The sequence below is a fragment of the Microchirus variegatus genome, assembly GCF_963457635.1.
Source record: "Microchirus variegatus genome assembly, chromosome: 22".
NCBI lineage: Eukaryota > Metazoa > Chordata > Actinopteri > Pleuronectiformes > Soleidae > Microchirus > Microchirus variegatus.
In genome coordinates this window covers 3,228,490-3,247,380 of record NC_139823.1, presented here as the reverse complement: position 1 = coordinate 3,247,380, position 18,891 = coordinate 3,228,490, and the positions used below count along the sequence as shown (strand labels likewise).

The 18,891-nt window shown below is 40.7% G+C and overlaps 1 protein-coding gene and 1 pseudogene across 2 annotated transcripts in view; one reads left to right on the top strand and one right to left on the bottom strand.

Moving 5' to 3' along the window:
- The window catches only part of myo3b (myosin IIIB), a gene marked incomplete at its 3' end in the record, with an annotated part of 58,148 nt that extends 45,195 nt beyond the window's left edge, over positions 1-12,953 (bottom strand). Inside the window, exons 1-7 of the mRNA XM_083908412.1 lie at positions 12,774-12,953; positions 10,813-10,833; positions 10,058-10,192; positions 8,775-8,879; positions 8,222-8,321; positions 6,692-6,768; positions 5,803-5,948 (exon numbers count right to left, since the gene is read on the bottom strand). Coding sequence (XP_083764538.1) covers positions 5,803-5,948; positions 6,692-6,768; positions 8,222-8,321; positions 8,775-8,879; positions 10,058-10,192; positions 10,813-10,833; positions 12,774-12,920 — 731 coding nt within the window. The 5' untranslated portion in view covers positions 12,921-12,953. The remainder of the gene's footprint in view (positions 1-5,802; positions 5,949-6,691; positions 6,769-8,221; positions 8,322-8,774; positions 8,880-10,057; positions 10,193-10,812; positions 10,834-12,773) is intronic.
- On the top strand, positions 1,723-3,406 carry LOC310943319 (polypeptide N-acetylgalactosaminyltransferase 17-like; annotated as a pseudogene). The gene has a single exon. The product of its transcript is annotated as a polypeptide N-acetylgalactosaminyltransferase 17-like (transcript).
- Positions 12,954-18,891: the final 5,938 nt, after the last annotated feature.

The window sequence follows — 18,891 nt, the reverse complement described above, 5'->3', positions numbered from 1 at the left end:
ACATTCAATTAATTTGAATCATAACAAAGACGGCTAATTCCTAAAAGCCTTTGATTCGCCTTAAAAAGACACAACGACAGAAGGTGCAAAAATGATGGGAATGATCTACCTCAGCTTTAATCGCGCGCATGGATCGACGGTACGTCACATCTCATCAAGTATCACATTTTTCTGAAGCATAAACAGACCGCGCACCAAGGTGACCCTAATTCATGGAGCTCATCAGCGTTGCCTCTGACAGATCTCACAGCTCCTCTTATCATTTATAGCCTGCTGCGACAAGAATCGCCCCCACCTGTGCACGTCCACGCACTTGACATGACAGTGTGGTGAAAGCACTGAGTGTTTGTCGTCTTTACAAGGAAATATGAAATGTTTAGGTCGACAAGAAGAATCACCTTCTCCTTTGACAAATGCCACAGACGACAATTATAATAGTGCAACAACAAAGGGCTGATGATGTAATATACTAAAACATAAGTTAATGTATATGATAAAGCACAGCTGGGGATATTTTCCTCATAATTTAGTGTCTCAGAGAAGAAGAAGAACACAAGATTAACAACACAGCAGTGAAACCTTTAGCCTGGAAACACATTGCTATATGCAACTGTAAAACATCAGAATAATGACAATGGTCATTGCATTTTTTTACTGCTTATATGGATTCAATAAAACTTGTACAACCCAGGACAATACATCAAGAATGGCTGCCCTGGTTTGTGACGTATTAAAATGAAAAATCTAGTTTTAAATGCTGAACTTTGCAATCATCAAAAAACCCCGGGAAGATGAATCTCTTTGATTTAATCATGAATCACTCTCTCACTGTAGAACTTTCTAGCAGTTATTGAGCATGTGCAGTGCGAAATCAAAGTGCAATTGTCATCAAAGCAGTTGTCATCAAAGCACTTTTTTGTATATATAGTCAATCCTTATTTTCCTGTCCTCGTCTGTAACTGATCATCAGAACCCGTACGGTTTGTCGGATTACGACCTATTAAGTAGTGTATTAAGTTGTGTGTAGAATAAAACTTCTTAAAGACACTCGCCATACTTGCCCGCTCTCGGAACCGCTGTCAGAAAACACGGTACCGAGCTGAGAACGCCCCCAAAGGCGCCACCACAACGAGTAAGCCGAAGCCGAGAGCCAACGGGGCTGTTAGAGGGCTAAAAAAGCCACTACAACGGAGGAGCCGAGGACAAGAGCTAACGGGGCCGTTAAAGGTTGGAAGAAGTATCGTAGCCGTGAGTAAAGTGGAGCTGAGTGGACTGCTGGTAAAGAGACCAACAGCCGCTAAAGAGACCAACAGCCGCTAAAGAGACCACTAAAGACCCAACGCTGAGCTACTAGAGGACAAAACAGCAGCTGCTGAGTAGCCGACGTGGGTAGTCACCGAGACTCGACGTCGCTGCTGAGACTCGACGTCGCTGCTGAGACTCGACGTCGCTGCTGAGACTCAACGTCGCTGCTGAGACTCAACGTCGCTGCTGAGACTCAACGTCGCTGCTGAGACTCAACGTCGCTGCTGAGACTCAACGTCGCTGCTGAGACTCGACGTCACCAGCTAAGGGCGTGTGACGCTGCTGAGACTCGACTTCGCTGCTGAGACCCGACGTCGCGGGCCTCCACAGTGTCTCAATGGCTATAAAGTTCAGACGATGGAAAACCTTAGTGATCCTGTATGTGCTCGGATTCATCATTTTTGGATGAGAACCAACATGGCGGACAGTGTGGACGTCGGTGTGGAGAGGAAGCAGCTGGTGGTGCAAGGGCCCTTCAGTGGACAGGACGCGCTGATGAGGAGGCTCCAAGACCTGGAGTACCTGGTCTACAAGGAGTTAAAAGGTCTGTCGGCATCTCTCGGCCTGGTTGAGGGTGACCAGGGTCCGGGTTTGGTTGGCAATCCTGCCTCGGTGGCTCCATGTGACGTTGCCAAGGCTAAAGAGGTGAAGGAAAGGTACGGCTACAACGCCTACCTCAGTGACAGAATCTCCTTGGATCGAACTTTACCAGACTTCAGGTCAGCGAAATGCAAAAACGCCACCTTCCCAAAAGACCTCCCAACGATCTCCGTCGTTTTCGTCTTCGTCAATGAAGCTCTGTCCGTGATCCTGCGCTCGATCCACACGGTCGTCAATCACACGCCGGCTCACCTACTCAAAGAAATCATCCTTGTGGATGACAACAGTGATGACAAGGAGCTGAAAGGTCCACTGGAATCTTATGTGAACAGACGCTTCCCCGGACTGGTGAAGATTGTCAGGAACCAGCAGTGAGAGGGATTGATCAGGGCCAGAATTGAGGGCTGGAAAGTGGCCACCGGAGAGGTGACGGGAATTTTTGATGCACACTCGGAGTTCACACCGTACTGGGCCGAGCCGATTCTGGCAAGAATTAAAGAGAACCACAGGAGGATCCTTTTGCCCTCCATCCAACATCATGCACGATACCTTCGCGGCAGAATACTATGGGAACAGGGCCCACGGCTACGATTGGGGGCTTTGGTGCATTTATATGTACCCACCAGAAGAGTGGTATGAGGCTGAGGATGACTCTCTTCCCATCAAGACTCCTGCCATGATCGGCTGCTCCTTTGTGGTAAACCGTCTTTACTTTGCCGAGATCGGTCTGCACGATCCAGGCCTGAATGTGTGGGGCGGGGAGAACATTGAACTCGGCATCAAGGTATGGATGTGTGGAGGCAGTATGGAGGTGATGCCTTGCTCCAGGGTGGCACACATCGCACGGGTGAAGAAACCCTACACCCCGGATCTCAGTACCCACATGCGACGTAACGCTTTGCGTGTGGCTGAAGTTTGGATGGATGAGTACAAGTCAATTGTCTCCATGGCCTGGAACCTTCCCATGGAGAACCACGGTGTCGAGATTGGAGACATTTCCGAGAGGCTCGCCCTGAGGAAGCGTCTGCAGTGCAAGAGCTTTAAGTGGTACCTCGACAATATTTACCCAGACCTGATCAACTACATAGGCTCGTTGTACTGTGGGGAGGTTCGTAACGCGAAGGCAACACATTGGTGTCTGGATCAGGGTGAGCAGAAGAAGAATATGCACATCCTGTATCTATGTCATGGAATGAGGCCTCAGATGGGACATTACACCAAAACAGGTCAGCTGTACGTGGGCCATATGGGCAGCATAGGAGAGGACACCCACTGCCTGGTGGACAACGGGGTCAGCAATTTTCCTCAGCTTGTCGACTGCACTAAAGTCACCAAAGTGAACCAAAATACTTGGGATTTCTCTCAGGACAAAGCAATTATAAACAAAGCTTCAGGGCGATGTTTGGAGGTAAAGGAGGAGAAAGTGGACTTCGGGCACCGGCTGATCCTGCAGACGTGTTCGGGACAAACGTGGAGCATTAAGAACACTGCTGAAGCGTAGGACAACTGAAGTAGGCAGTATTCACCTGAAGAAAAGAATATGGATTAGAGATAGGTCTGGTCAATTATGTCTATATATGGTGACATATCGCGGTAAAATATCTGTGACGAGTTTTCCTGCTTTTAAAGGCGGATGCTTCATTAAATAATGCTAAATATAAGTTAATGAATGACGTTAAAAATGATCCCACCAACCAAAAAAAAGATCAGATTTCTTTTTAAATGCAAAACGACCTTGTTTATTCCGAGAAGCAAAGAAAAAACTAAATTTCAATGAAGAAATTATTCAGAAAAACAGCTGAAATATTAAATATCTTAAATTAAAGATACAATTTTTAAAGATAAAGAGAAAAACAGCAGATTTTTTTAGTTTATATATATATTATATATATATATATATATATATTATATATATATATATATATATTATATATATTAAATTGAAAAAACATCAACAAAAATGGCCATTTATAACAAGGTCGTCCTGCACTTTTGTCGTTTCTTTATCTCTGGTTTTGTTCAGAGATTGTTTTTTCTGGCTCGTTTGCTTCTGTCGGTCTGGAGACTGTGATTCTGATTTGTATTTAAGTACGCAACCATCTTTGCACTCGTCTCTGAAGAATCGTCTTTGTCCAACGACTGGAGGTTTACTGGGTTAAATCAGGGTTTTCTTTGTTTTGTTTAATCATTTTTCTCAGTGATGGAGAGTACCCACTCCACCAGTTGGTGGAGTGGGTAAAGGATGCCATTAGGACATAATCAATATGTAATCAATATGTATGTTGTCCATGGACCATGGATTTTTGCATGCCGTGTGTAATGTGCAGTGCGTTCCTACTCACTTACTACTCACCTACTGTGTGCTTTAGGTAAATGTCACATCTGCTTAAGTCTTAATTATTATTAATGAATTAATTATAATCATTATAACTGTTTGAATTAGTTGCTGTGGCTTACTTGGGTTCAGGAACCAGGAAGCCAAGTGGGAGGTGTAGAACTTTCTAGCAGTTATTGAGCGTGTGCAGTGCGAAATCAAAGCGTAATTGTCATCAAAGCTTTGTAGACCAAAGCACCTTATTGTATATTAGTTATTAATCCTTATTTTTCTGTCCTCATCTGTAACTGATGATCAGAACCCGTACGCTTTTTACGGATTACGACCTATTAAGTTGTGTATTAAGTTGTGTGTAGAATAAAACCTCTTAAAGACACCCGAGTTGTGCGCCGTACTTGTTCTGATCGCCCTTCCCAGGCGATAGTTTATTGATCTGTAAGAAGCAGCCGGTAAAAATCTGGACACTCACCAACCCCTAAAGACCCAAAGGTGAAATTCATTTTCATACTTAGAATGTAATTCATACAGGAGTCATCATTTACGCCACATTTCCTCAGGATTTTTGCCTGGCTCGCCGCAGTGATGGAAAAATATATTTGAGATAAACGACATGTTAACAGAATCATTTCATGGTCCAACACGTTTACTGAGATTTATATTGCAACTGCGAAACCTTTAAGATCCCGATTCTCACCAAAAGGGCAAAATATCTATTTTGAGTGGGAAAGAGATGGAGGGAATGTCAGTGGAAGATATATGTTCAATTCCATTAACACTCCAAAGTCAAAGACTCTTACAAATCTGCAGTGATCAAATTGGATTAGACATCATACTATGACTGCTGTTTGATGAGGAAACATGGATGACAGGACCCTAATCACTTCCAGGTTGCACAGCACAAACACACAGCTCCTAAAAAAAGGTGACAAATTCAGAACATCTACCATCCTCCTGATTTACTCAGGTATCCTTTCATAATTATTAAAAATTCGAGCTAGATTTGATGCTGCTTTAGCTCTCTTAATTCCTGCCACATGTGCTGTCCCTTGTCCCCTGTCCCTCCCCTGGCTTGGCAGGGAGGAGATAACATTGTGGTGGGGAGGAGATGACAGCTTCATCTCAGTGTGAATGGAGCTAATCACCAATGCAAATTGCAATCAGAAGGGCATATCTCCACCTAACCGAGAGATAATTGCATGATTGTGCCTGATAACAAAAGGTCAACCGCCGTGTAGCCACCAAAGCATCGCACGTGATTATCCAGACGCACGGCGTCTCCAGCAGTGAATATTTTTACCGACTAAATCACGAATGAGTTTGTTTGCGGAGGTTCCAATATTGAAAAATTAATATCGTTCACCAGATGCTTTAATGGTAACAAGAAAAAAAAAAGGATCTGAATTTTTAAAAATGTCTAAATTTGCCAGGAAAGCTACAGTCATTACTCCAGTTATCACCTCTACTGTCAGTGTTGATGACACAAGGGGGAGGCAGGGTTTTGAGTGTCCTTGTGTGAGAGCTGCCTCCAGCTGTGTGCTGGGAGCGCCCTCTAGTGGACTCACCGCGGGATCTTGAAGAGGGCTTTCACTGGATGCATCTCAGCCAGGGGGGGGTCTCCGTCTGCCAGCTCGATGGCCGTGATGCCGAGTGACCACACATCACAGCGGGCGTCGTACGAGTAGTCGTACTGCTGTTCACAGGCTATGACCTGGCAAACGTGACACCACAGTAGTGACATCTGAGCATCTTATTTAGACCGTAAGTACATAAGTGAATCTGCCAGTGAGGTGACATTCATTTATCCTTTTTTTTACCTGCAGAGCATCAGAATTCATCTAAACATTATTTCAAATTGCCCTGAAATAGGCACTTTATCATGATAGCCTTAAAGAAAATTGATGTTATCCGGATCATAAAGCTGGGTGTTCCTCCGCTCACCTCCATAATTTCTAAAAAAAAAAATCTGGCAGTTACAGACAGCTATATTCATGGATTATTTAAACACTGACAGGTAGGTCAGTTCAGTAGCTGCTGGTACCAAACTTCTCCTTTCCACAGTCAATAATTATAACAGACACTACATTTCACTGCTGAGTTTATTCTAATTACCCATGAGGTCTCTCCCGACCAACCCAATCATTGCAACCTCACTTCTGCCAAAGAGTAAGCCGAGGGGGCCATGTACTCCCGGCTATTAACCTTGAGGCGACCTCAAGAGCTGTGCCCCTGGACAGGAATACACAATGACACAGGGGAGAGAGTGACACAGAAATAACTGCTCTGTCCCTCTCTCTCTCTTCTTCTACTTCTTCTCTTTTTGTGTGACATTAAAACAGACTGTGTTCATTTAAAAAATATTTCCTTAGGCTGTGAAGCATGTGCCATTTTACTGCTGCATTATTATTAGACATGTAGATGTGTGTGAAGTGAAGCATTTAAACAGACTCTGACCTCCGGTGCCATCCAAAACGGAGTCCCGACTGAAGTGTTTCTACGCAACCGTGCACTGGTCAGTTGAGCTGAAACACCTAGGAAAAAAAAAAAAAAAGATAATAACAATTACATTAATTAACTTTCTATAATAATTAAGATTTAAAATATCATTGTGGGCTTCCTTAGTATAAAAACTGAATTTATAGCAGAGATTTAAATGTTTAAATTAATCAATAAATCCTGGCATATTTAGCATGGCAGCCTGCCAAGCAGCAATAACAATGTGCTGTAATCATTTCAAATTATGTAGGGCAGATTTTTATCAGCTGGAGTCCACTTCATCTCCACGACACAGAGGACGTAAACTTGCCTGGGGGGGGCGACTCGAAAGTCATTTACCGTAACAGCTTTCTTTTAATATGCAAAGGATCCAATAATGCAATTTAAATGAGCAATAATAGCCTTGGGTTAAAGCGGCAGTGCACAGAATAACTCGAATCACCGCCTCGCCTCCTTGTGTGACTCCACCAGCCAGTCACGTTAGAGGAAAAATGATCTCAGCACCTGACTAATGATGATGAACGTGATGATGTCACCGTGAAGATGATCTGTGACTGGATATGCATCGTCATCACTTCATCATTTTGTCAAATTTTACAATTGCGGAAATATTTTGGCTCATATATACATATATAAATAAATGTTTTTTAAGGGCTCTGTGACCTTGAGTCTTGACCTCCAAAATCTAATCTGTTTATGCCCGAGAGAACGTTTATGAACATATATGCACTGTTGGAAAGTAACGAAATACATTTACTCAAGTTACTGTATTGAATACTTTTTTTGGTGTATTTTGTATTTTTTAAGTACAATTTAAAGTCCAGATTTTGTATTTTACTTGAGTACGTATTGACTCAAGTATTGTACTTAGTGACTTTATAAATCCTATCCATTACTGAGTAAAAAATAAAAATTCAGCACAATGAAGACCTACAGGGGGAAAATATACACCAGAACCAGACAAATGATGATGTGAATGATGTAATATCCTGTGTCGCGCCGGGTGCGTGATCTCCAAACTAGTTTTGGATTTCTGACCCCTTGTCATATTTCTACTACCCTCGCACCCCACGCAAAGTAACTTTTACTTAAAGTACATTTCAGATGACTACTTTTACTTCTACTTGAGTAATATTTAGTACTTTTTCCACCTCTGCATACAGTATATGTAGAACTGCCTCCGGTGTGTTCTTGTAGGAACAACCCAAAACACAATACCTCCAGAATGGACGCATTAAAAAAAAAAAAAACAGTGACTACAGTGAGTGCAGCACTACATTAATGATTTTGTCCTCTGCTTTTGTTCCCATTCACAAACAATTTGCTCTTGACTGTTCCCATAAATCAGTCACAAAATGCACAAAAAAATGAGTCGTTTATCGAACAATGCACCTCAGCAAAAAAAAACAATAAAGTCGAGAGACGATTATTAGACGCTGATGCATTCGTCTCTTTGTAGAAATCCACGCCCCATTCAAAGACAATTACCAAAGTCGACCATTTTGACTCCTCCCTCAGACGTCAGGAGAATGTTGTTGCCTTTGACGTCACGGTGGATAATCTGGTTGTTGTGCAGATGTTGCAGGCCCTTGTGATAAGTTAGAGAGAACAGAAAACAAAGTGGTCAGCATGAATCACAATCACATTATTAGCCGTTTATTATTAGAATACGGTGCTTTAAAGGCTAAGTGGTCCCACAGCTGTGTATAAGGGTTAATGACTTTAAATGTAAAAGTGCAGATCGTAATAAATAGAGGACTCCTGACGTGCGTCAGGGAACTGTGGTGGCCTTCGTGTACCAGAGAGGATGGAGTCATTTGTTTGTCAAAACACATATTGTGGCTGCTGTAGAAACAAAGCCCTTGTCCAAAGTACATATAAAAGGCTTATTGTACACATACGTATGTGCTGTATATTAAAGTGTTTCCTTTAAGAAGAGACAGTCGTTACCTCCCTCCTGAAAATAAATTCTGTGTGCTCGCTCAATGTTTGCATCCCACCTCCTGCCTGATATTAGCAGCTCTGTGCCAGGCCATCTTACCAAGAGGGCGCTGTATAAGATGTACGAGATAACGGGCTCCTGCAGACGCTGTCCTCGCATGAGCAGGCCTTTGATGAGTTCTGTGACAGAGCCGCCGTTGCACAGCTGCGAGGGAGACAGAGAAACTCCAGTGACTCGTCCATCTTTCACACCACTCGAGATTATGAATCATGGGCAGAGCTTGCCCACACACTCACACGTATGAGAAAGCAATGCAGCATCACGATAACATCAACATTAGTGAGGATGAGCTGCTGTGACAAACTAATGCATATTTCAGTGTGACATGTTTTAAAAATGCCCAAGTTTTTTTTAGTTTTTTAGGTGTTTCATCTTCAAGATATTTTTCAACATTATTATATTGTTTGGTTTTCCTTAAAGGTGCATTATGTAATAAATCTAAAGCAACTGGCCATAAAATCCTCCTAATATGTCACAGAGACTCAGGAATAATGTTCATATAAAAAACTGAACTCACCAACAACAACAGTACAGACAAAATATTTGCATTAGAAATATATTTTGCTGACCGCAAATCATGTTTATGTTGTGAAATCATGTTTTGGCATGTGGCGCCACCTACCGCCGTCTACCAATCATTACAGTGAGTAGAGTCTCAGCTGCAGAGCAACCACGGGTTGCCAGTTACGTCTGAGCTACAAAGGCGGAGAAAAACGAAACCTAAAAGACCTCTGTATTTTGAATTTGCGTGTAGTAACCGTTTTTGGCCACATTCTTACATATGGCACCTTTAAAGGATAGATAGCAAAAAATGTTACACATGTTTATTCAACTTTAGTCTTGTGTGGCGTCCGACAACTATTGTGTGATTGGCCAGAAACTGTGGTCAATTCGGTCATTCTCTAGGACAGTGCTTCTCAATCCTGCTCCTGATGACCCACTGTCCTGCATGTTTTAGGTGTTTCCTTGGTCCAACACAGCTGATTCAAATAAATGGCTTGTTATCAGGCTTCTGCAGAGCTTACTGATGAGCTGACCGTTTGAATCAGGTGTGTTGGAGCAGGGAAACATCTAAAAAACATGCAGGACCAGGATTGAGAAACACTGCTCTATGAGGACTTCTGCACTTGACTTTCTCTGAAGTATGAAATCTAAAGCTTGCAACTGTTTAGGAACGGTTGGAAATGTGTGTGTGAATGTGTGTTATACCCAAAACAATACATTTGCTTTACAAAGCTATGAGCTACTAGCTCCTAGTTTGAAAGCCATAAAAAAGGCTATACTTTAGTGAGTAGCGTGTGTGCAGTAAACAAAGATCTCACCTCCAGTACCAGCCACAGCTGTCCGCCTGACACATTGTCCGACTTGTAGAACATGCCGTAAAACTTCACCACGTTAGGGTGGTTGGACAGAGTCCTCAAAATGTTGTATTCTGCCTCGATCTCCTCGTCCACGTCCTTTAAACGACAGCAGAAAAACAAGCATGAATAGATGCAGCTGAACAATAAAGTAACATGTAACACAAATATATCAGGGCAACTATAATTAAAAGCCTAAAAGGTGGGATTATAAAGTCAAGAGGAACAAGAGGAAGGGAGGGAGGGAGCATTAAACTATTTCTGGAAGCACTTTTCTATCAAAGTAAATCTCAGAGGGACGTAAGAGAGGCAGAATTTCTCTTCATGGAAGTCTGAGTGATAGCGTCAGCAGTCTAATCAAGGAGAGGGATGGGAGAGGAGGCAGCTTCATCTTCATGGGCATCTGGGGAGCGTCATGGTGGATAGCACTGCCGGGATGGGGATTGTTCCTCTGACACAAGCACAGGCCCGTCTGAGACCAACTGTCACGAGCGCGATGCAGTGAAAATGCAGAGTCTATAGCATCCTTATCACGCCGACAAATTAACAGATATACGGGGAGAGAATACGGCCACTCCAAGAGCTACACTTTCCCGGGAAAGGGTGCGTTAGACATAACATGACAGGATATAAATGAAAAGGGGGAGACATTGATATATATCACTGAAGCAAGAACTGCATCAAGACGGAGAGGAGGGGAAAAAGTGCAGGCAACTTACTCTGTTTGAGTGGCTCGAGTGCTGAGACACGTTACATGTTTATAAAGAAAAACACAGGATTTTAGTCTTTGCCTATTTTTGTTCTGTCACAGTGTTATGAGTTCTGGTAGCCTTTCAGAAAACTGTCAACACAAAGGTCTGTAAGCAATCCTTCTCCCATAAAAGTGTATATTAAAAAGAAAACTCAGAAATGTATGCCCAAATCAATATTTGAAGCTGCTCCAGGGGACTTTTCCATCGCAGACATCAGTAGGGAAAGCACAGGTATGAATAATCACACTGACGATGGCTGAGTTCCCTTTAGCTTCATCAGTTCCACTATCTCACTGTCCTCACTTACATGACTTGAACACAGCCACCGCTCGTGTTATCAGTAACACCTGTGCTTTTTCCTGCTGAAACACGTCAAAATCACTGCTGTGATATGCAGGCTGGGGTCACTGAGGTTAACCAGAGATAAAAAATAAAAAATAAAAAAAGATTGTAGATGTGAATGTATTTTTATGTTGGCTCTCTAAGGACAAGAAAAAGCACAGAGTCGTGTCAATACAGTACAGTACATTCGCAAGATCTCAAGGTTAGCAATAGTAATACTTTTTTTTCTTCTTCTATATCACCACCAAAATCTAATCATTTCTTCCTTGGGCCATAATCTATTTGTTGGGATTTGCTGCTCATAAACAAACAGACCAACATTTATTCATGCATCATTACCTACTAAAAGGTGCCATATGTAATAATGTGGCCAAAAACAGTTACTTTATTCAAATTCAAAATACCGAGGTCTTTTGGATTTCGTTTTCTGACGTAACTGGCAACCCGTGGTTGCTCGGCACCTGAGACTCTACCGACTGCAATGATTGGTAGACGGCGGTAGGTGGCGCCACATGCCAAAACATGATTTCACAACATAAACATGATTTGCAGTCTGCAAAAGATTTTTTCTAATGCAAATATTTTGTCTGTACTGTTGTTGTTGGTGAGTTCAGTTTGTTATATGAACATTATTCCTGAGTCTCTGTGACATATTAGGAGGATTTTATGGCCAGTTGCTTTAGATTTATTACATAATGCACCTTTAAGCAGAGATAATGACGCTTGAATGGATGGATGGATGTGATGCAGATTATCAGACTACATTGTGCAGGAAAAACATAGATTTCTAGTTTTACGGGCGACGACACTTAAAATAAAAGTTGCTTTGACAAAAGCACAGGCAGATTACACTTGCAGTTAAAAGTGACCTCTGCTGGATAGGCCATGCGTCATGAGGGGTCGCAAGTTGTGTTTTCTACCCCCTCTGTTTGCCCTTCATGCATCCATCGAAAAACAACTGAGAACAACAAAAATCATTGGTCGACTGATGTCGACTGTTCATAACCCTTATTTGTGTTATTTTGCAGGTAGCTCCAATTATACTCCAATTAATGTGTAACTTTGAAGCTGCAATCTAATATTATTTGGTCTTTCTGAAGCTAGTCTATGGTTACTCTATCAATTTGACTACAACGTAAATGCTGGATTACCCATAACCCATAATAGCTTTGACGATGGGTCACAACAAGCATTTACACTGTCAATAAGCCCATAGGGCTGAGAACTACTGCATTACATAAAATGTGAATTAGTTTATATGCTCTGATAGAATATATTGACCACAAAGTTTAGATTAATACACTAATTCATTTAGCCACAACAGGTTCAGTATCGTCAATAGATTGTTTTCTCCACTCCCGCGACACATAGCTTCAGGCTGTTGTAATGCTGTTGAACAGAGCGTAAGATGAAACTTCAAATGAACAGCCACAGTATATTGGTGCATATGAAACAGTCAGCTTTAACAGGTTCTGAATGGAGGAACATAAATGTTTTTATAGCTGACAGTGAACTGAAAAGAGTCAAAGGTGCTTTCAAATTAGACCAGTTTTCCCCCACAGTGAACAAGCTCTCATCTGACGTACATTGATCGGGTCCAGGATTTTCACCGCTGCCTGACTTCCGTCCTTCCTGTTGGTCACTCTGTAAACTTTGCCGTAAGTGCCTTTACCGATAGTCTCCACGATATCCCAGTTTCCTGATGGGTCACCCAGGTTTTCCAGGCCAATCATGCTGGATTTGTAGGAGTACAGTCCATACAGTGACCTCCTGAAAGATAGACCAATCAGAGATCAGCAGTGTTCTCAAAAGTCACACCATGACAATAAGAAAAAAAAAAAAAGCTTGTTGCTTGTATTTGTGGTAATACAATTTATATTAAGTGAAGAAATACACTACTGTTAAATTATTCTTTTTTTGAAGGAAAAGCACTTATTTTCAATGAATATTACATTAAATTAATCATAAATACACTCTATACATTGTTAATGTGGTAAGCGAAGATTCAAGCTGCAAATGTTGTGGTTTTTAATGGAATATGTACATAGGTGTATAGAGGCCAACGTCACTCCCAGTTACAACTACTATTACTTTGGAAATGACATGATATTATGATCAAATTATATTTTTATTACCACACTATTACCATTGTTATTACCAAGCTGCACTAAATATAAGATTATACCATAATACGTACATTATAGCAGTTATATTGCCGTGATATAATGTGTATATGCATGTTTTTTGTTGTTGTTTTTTAATTCATTTATAATTAATATTATTATTATTATTATTTTCTTAATTTATTCATTTGTGTGTCGTTTTTTTAGCTTCTTAACCACCTCTGAAGACCATCCTGTACGACACTACCGTTCAAAAGTTTGGGGTCTGAGAAATGTCCTTATTTTTTAAGGAAAAGCTTCTTTTTTTTTCAATGAATATAGCATTAAAGTTGCATTATGTAATAAATCTAAAGCAACTGGCCATAAAATCCTCCTAATATGTCACAGAGACTCAGGAATAATGTTCATATAACAAACTGAACTCACCAACAACAACAGTACAGACAAAATATTTGCATTAAAAAAAATATTTTGCAGACTGCAAATCATGTTTATGTTTTGGAAACGCTGTCTACCAATCATTGCAGTCAGTAGAGTCTCAGCTGCCGAGCAACCACGGGTTGCCAGTTACGTCAGAAAACGAAACCTAAAAGACCTCAGTATTTTGCATTTGAATGTCGTAATTGTTTTTGGCCACATTCTTATATATGGCACATTTAAATGAATCAGAAATACACTCTGTACATTGTTAATGTGGTAAACGATTATTCTAGCTGCAAATGTCTAGTTTTTAATGGAATGTGTACATTTCCAGCAACCATCTCTCGTGTTCTAATGGTACATTGTGTTTGCAAATCGCGAGAGAAGGCTATTGGATGATTAGAAAACCCTTGTGCAATGATGTTAGCACAGCTGAAAACTGTTTTGCTGGTTCATTGACGAAAGGGCAAAAAGATTAGTTTGAATAAAGATCATGATTTCTATTCATTTTGCAACTCTTTTGATGAATAAAAGTGTGAATTTTAATGGAAAACACCAACAAATTGGCCGTGTAGATTTTCAAATCCTATTGCACTGATATACAGAAATAAAAAAAGTCCATAAAACAGACCATGAATGGCTTTTATACACAGAAAAAATGTGCCTCAGAGAGGAGGGGTAATTAAAAATGTGCGTGTAGGGAAAGCACACAGAGAGCTACATTTGCTCCCAGAGGCTTTCTCATTCAGCTCAATGAAATGACTATTATATCCACTAAGGAGAGACACTTAACGTGTTTACAGCAGGAGAAAATCAAGACAACACCATGGCAGACAGCTGAAGGTGAAGAGGACAGTACTTACATGGCAAGTGTTATTTTCCTCTGACTCATCAGGGCTGAGAAAAATGACAGCTAAAAGGAGTCTCTCGTGATCATGATTTAACAAGACCTCATAGCAACAGCAGAGGCCCGACAACAAGTGGCGTTTCACACAGAGACGGAGAATTAGCCGTCTCCACGGGGACCTCGTCACATGCCACTAAGAAGCACAATCTCCTTGAGATCAATTGGACCGGACAGAGATTAACTTGACATGCGCTGTCGTGCATGAGCGGTGGACCAGCAGCAGCCACACCCTCCCACAACAAACAGCCGTGAAGAATGATTATCATGTAAAGTTGCTTCAGGAAACACAGTTATAAAAGACTAATGATCAGAAAGGCTGACGTCGATCATCCTACGAGTGACCAGATAAAACATGTCTGACGTACGGAGACGAACGACACAGTGCACCGAGTGTCACAACAACTGAAGCGGACCGTGATGAATGAGAGGATGATGTTGCCATGTTGGGTCATATTGCTTCCTATTTCTTTGAGGGGGGAAATGACACACATTATTCCAGATAAAACATGATGGAGGCGAATATTTGTGTACAACTGCACTCGCCACAAACATATTATGCATCACAGAGTTTGTACGACCCTGAGGAGAAAAGGAGAAATCATTTTCCTTCTTTTTTTTTGCGATGCACAGGAGATGGATGTGAAAAGCGTTGAATGATGTTTAACTCTCATGAGATGTAGCTTCTCCCATGCAGAGGCAGATTTATGGACGTGTGCGCACACACACGGGGTTGATATTAGACAGATATGCAGCCAAAGAGATGGAACTGATATCCTTCACTGTGTCCTTCAAGGAGCCGCATGTGAACTGGCCAAAATTGCTTTTGTAATTATACTCCTTTTTTTTTTTTTTAATAAGCGCACAATTAAATACCAATATACAAGGTGAACACCAAACACTCACATACCACAAATCTCTTTCCGTCTTTCCACAGCCTAACAATCCATCACTGATTGTGCTGAAGTTAATCGCACATCTTGAACCGCCTGCCTTATTCATCAACAAGATCTAAACCTGTTTACTTGCCATTAATAACTGTCGCTCTGTTTGGTAATAATAGGTACTGAGCACATCACCAGTCAGTCACATGTTGCCGAGGCACCTGCAGCAGCAACTTTTCTAACAGATGGGCTCATATTCCTCTGCAGCAGCACCACATACAGTATGTCCTTTTATAACTTATAAATAAAGGTTTCAGTCATATGTGCAGGTGCAGGAGGGTTCAAATGACATTTAGTGTATCGTCTTCAAAGAAAAAAATTAATAAAAATCATATACTTAACATTAAAAGTAGTTTGCATCTATTCAATATTCAAACTAGTGTTTAAATGTTCTAAGTTATAAGGTAAGTTACACATACCTGTTGCTGTAAAAGTGTTTGTTTCTCCCCCGCACAGCAAAACGTCCCAGACTAATTCACAGCAATCTACAGGGGGCTTAATAATTCAATAGTAATCTGTAACCTGACCAGCGGCTGTGTTAAATATTCAAGTGGCTGATGTAGCTACTCATAATGGTGCGTGATATGAAGCATCTCAGGTTGCACACAGGTTACCAGGAAGTTCCTGACAGTTGCTAGGTCACGTGGTTTTTCTGCCCCGTCTCCCCTCTGAACACACTGTTCTTAATACATTCAGCTGGTGCTAATTAAGATTAAAAAAAACACTGATATGTTAGTGTCTTGAATGTCGATGAACGTAACAAAGCGAGCATCTGTGGCCCCTGCTTTTGTCGCAGGGAACACGACGGAAACAAGATTCCGCTGAGCCAAGGACAATCCGTCTATAAAATCCTAATTTAATTTCAGAACAGTGCAGGGCTTTGTACAGTTCATACATCATTGTACATGGTGGATAAGTGAGCCTAGTTCTAAAAGATAGTCCACTGAAAAAAAACAACAACACATTATTCCACTTGAAAAACCACATCACTGAATGTTTTTGTTGCCATGAGTTCAAAACCCCAGGGATCTAATATATATATAGACAGAAAGAAACAGTAGTCACAGCAGCTGGAAACAGCTACCGTGTATTAGCAGGAGAAGAATATTGATATTGTTGGACTTTTTACTGATTTTACCAATCAAAAGCAACCTAAAAGAATAGGTTATTATAATAAGCCTGATATGGATATAATCTATGCAACCTGCAAAGAGCAGTCACAGATGCACATGCATGCATGTTGACTGGGGTATAGACAGTGAACATGAGTCTCTACAGTCATTGATGTTGCTAAAATGTGTGTTTTCTGTCTGTTAACCCTATAACGCCAAACGTATAATGAGTTTTTGAGCCCTCCACATGAGCAGTGTGACAATTTTTTCCCTGAAACACCTGATGTACTGCGTAGGCCACTTTGCCCATGTGTACTGTGAGAAAGGCAGAGTGCATCTTTGTCTGAACAACTGTCTTCAAGCCTACCATCACTCAAAATAAAAAGGTTGTGAACCGCAAAATGAGTAAAAAATAACTGAAATGTTATGTTTTACAGATTTCCACACTGACAGTTCCATTGCTGCATTGTTTTTGTTGGATTTGTTTGTGTATTTTTTTGTCTATTATATATGAAATCATAGACATTTATGATACAAACTAAAACTCCTATATGGAAATTGATATTAGAATTTTATTTTTCAAAGTTTCAAAGAAATTGAATTTTCTGTCAATTATTTAATGGTTTGGGCTTTACAGGGTTAATATCCGACCATTATTGATGGTGAATCTGAAACATTAAGAAGCCTTTTTATAGTTTAAAGGTTCCATTAAGTATCCCCTCATCTGCTAAAGGGTTAAGTAACATCTGAACTCATCTAATGAGAGCGTTTGTGTCATCAATTCAAACCTGAGCATCCTTTGAAATGAGTTTAGTGCATCATTAACATGATTTTTTTTAAGGTAAATTAGCCACAGCTCGTCCAACCGATTTGTTTATAATTCTATTCTGAAAGTCCTGTCAGCAACGCAGTGTCTCAGTCTATTAATTAGACAAAATTACCACATATAATGCATTTATCCATGTCAGGTTTGTCATATCAGTAAACACACACGTATGTGTGCACACATCTGCAAAGATAGGAAGCAGATGTGTATATTATTGTCCATTTGATTAAAAAAAAAAAGAAAGTGTTCCTTCTCTTGTAGGGGTAACATTAAAAAAAAAAAAGCACCACGACACTCGACAGCATGGATCTGAGCCGATGTCTGCAAACGTCAGAACCTCTCCTTAAATGGTCGACACACTCCTCACGAGACAGAAGTATAACAACAAAAGCGCTGCCTTAAAACAGGACACCCCTGCTCCTCGATGGCAGCTCTCGGGTTACTCTTTGTTTACGATATTCTGAAAAAGGACATTGGATCTGCTGTTAACAAAGTGCTGTTCACTGCTTCTCTGAGGCTCCAAACAACACCAAACTAAACATACAAATAATGATCACTTGTGATATTAGATCCTTCTCAACAGAAACAATGTTAAGTAAAAGTCAGTAATCTAATTTTCTGCTTCCATCAAACACACACAATCCACCCTGTCGGTTAAAGCCATTCAGGAACTCGGTTAAACCCTTTGGTAAGTCTGTAGAGAGAGGAAAAAGAACTCTCAAGTATAATCTCTTTTAAGGGGATATGAGGAGGCTTTACAGTAAACCTCCAGTAAAAGCTCTGTGTCCTTGTTATCACCCTGAATGACCACAGTCCAACACCAGCAGAAACTTTACATGGTCTTCATCTTAGATCTGTATCCACACCGTTAATAATAATCCCAGATAATTCAAGCTCAACGATCTATAGAATAAAAAGACCTGATCAAAACCAGCTGTCTGAAAACCTGCTAATAGACATTAATCATAGCTGTTTCCATGGTGACTGATGTGATGCTAACGTTTATGCAAATAATACAACAAAACTAAATGACCGTTATAGATAAAGGTTAAAAATATTTAAGGTTTCAAATAACCACGTCAGACTGGTGAGAATGAATTATTGTTTGACTGCATATCGATTTCATATTGAAATGCAGTAATCATTTAAGTGAACGGAGTAGATTTTGTGTGAATGAGTTGTTCTACCATGATCTGAAATTTGAGATTAAAAAAGGGCAATGCCCCTGAAATGAATGATTTTCTTTTATTGTTTATCAGTTAATCTGTTCAATTATGTGTCATAAATATTTGGTAAAATGTCAATTGGTGTTGCCATATGTTTAAAATCAAAGACATTCAGTTCACCGTCATAGAAAAGCATATTAAATCAGAGA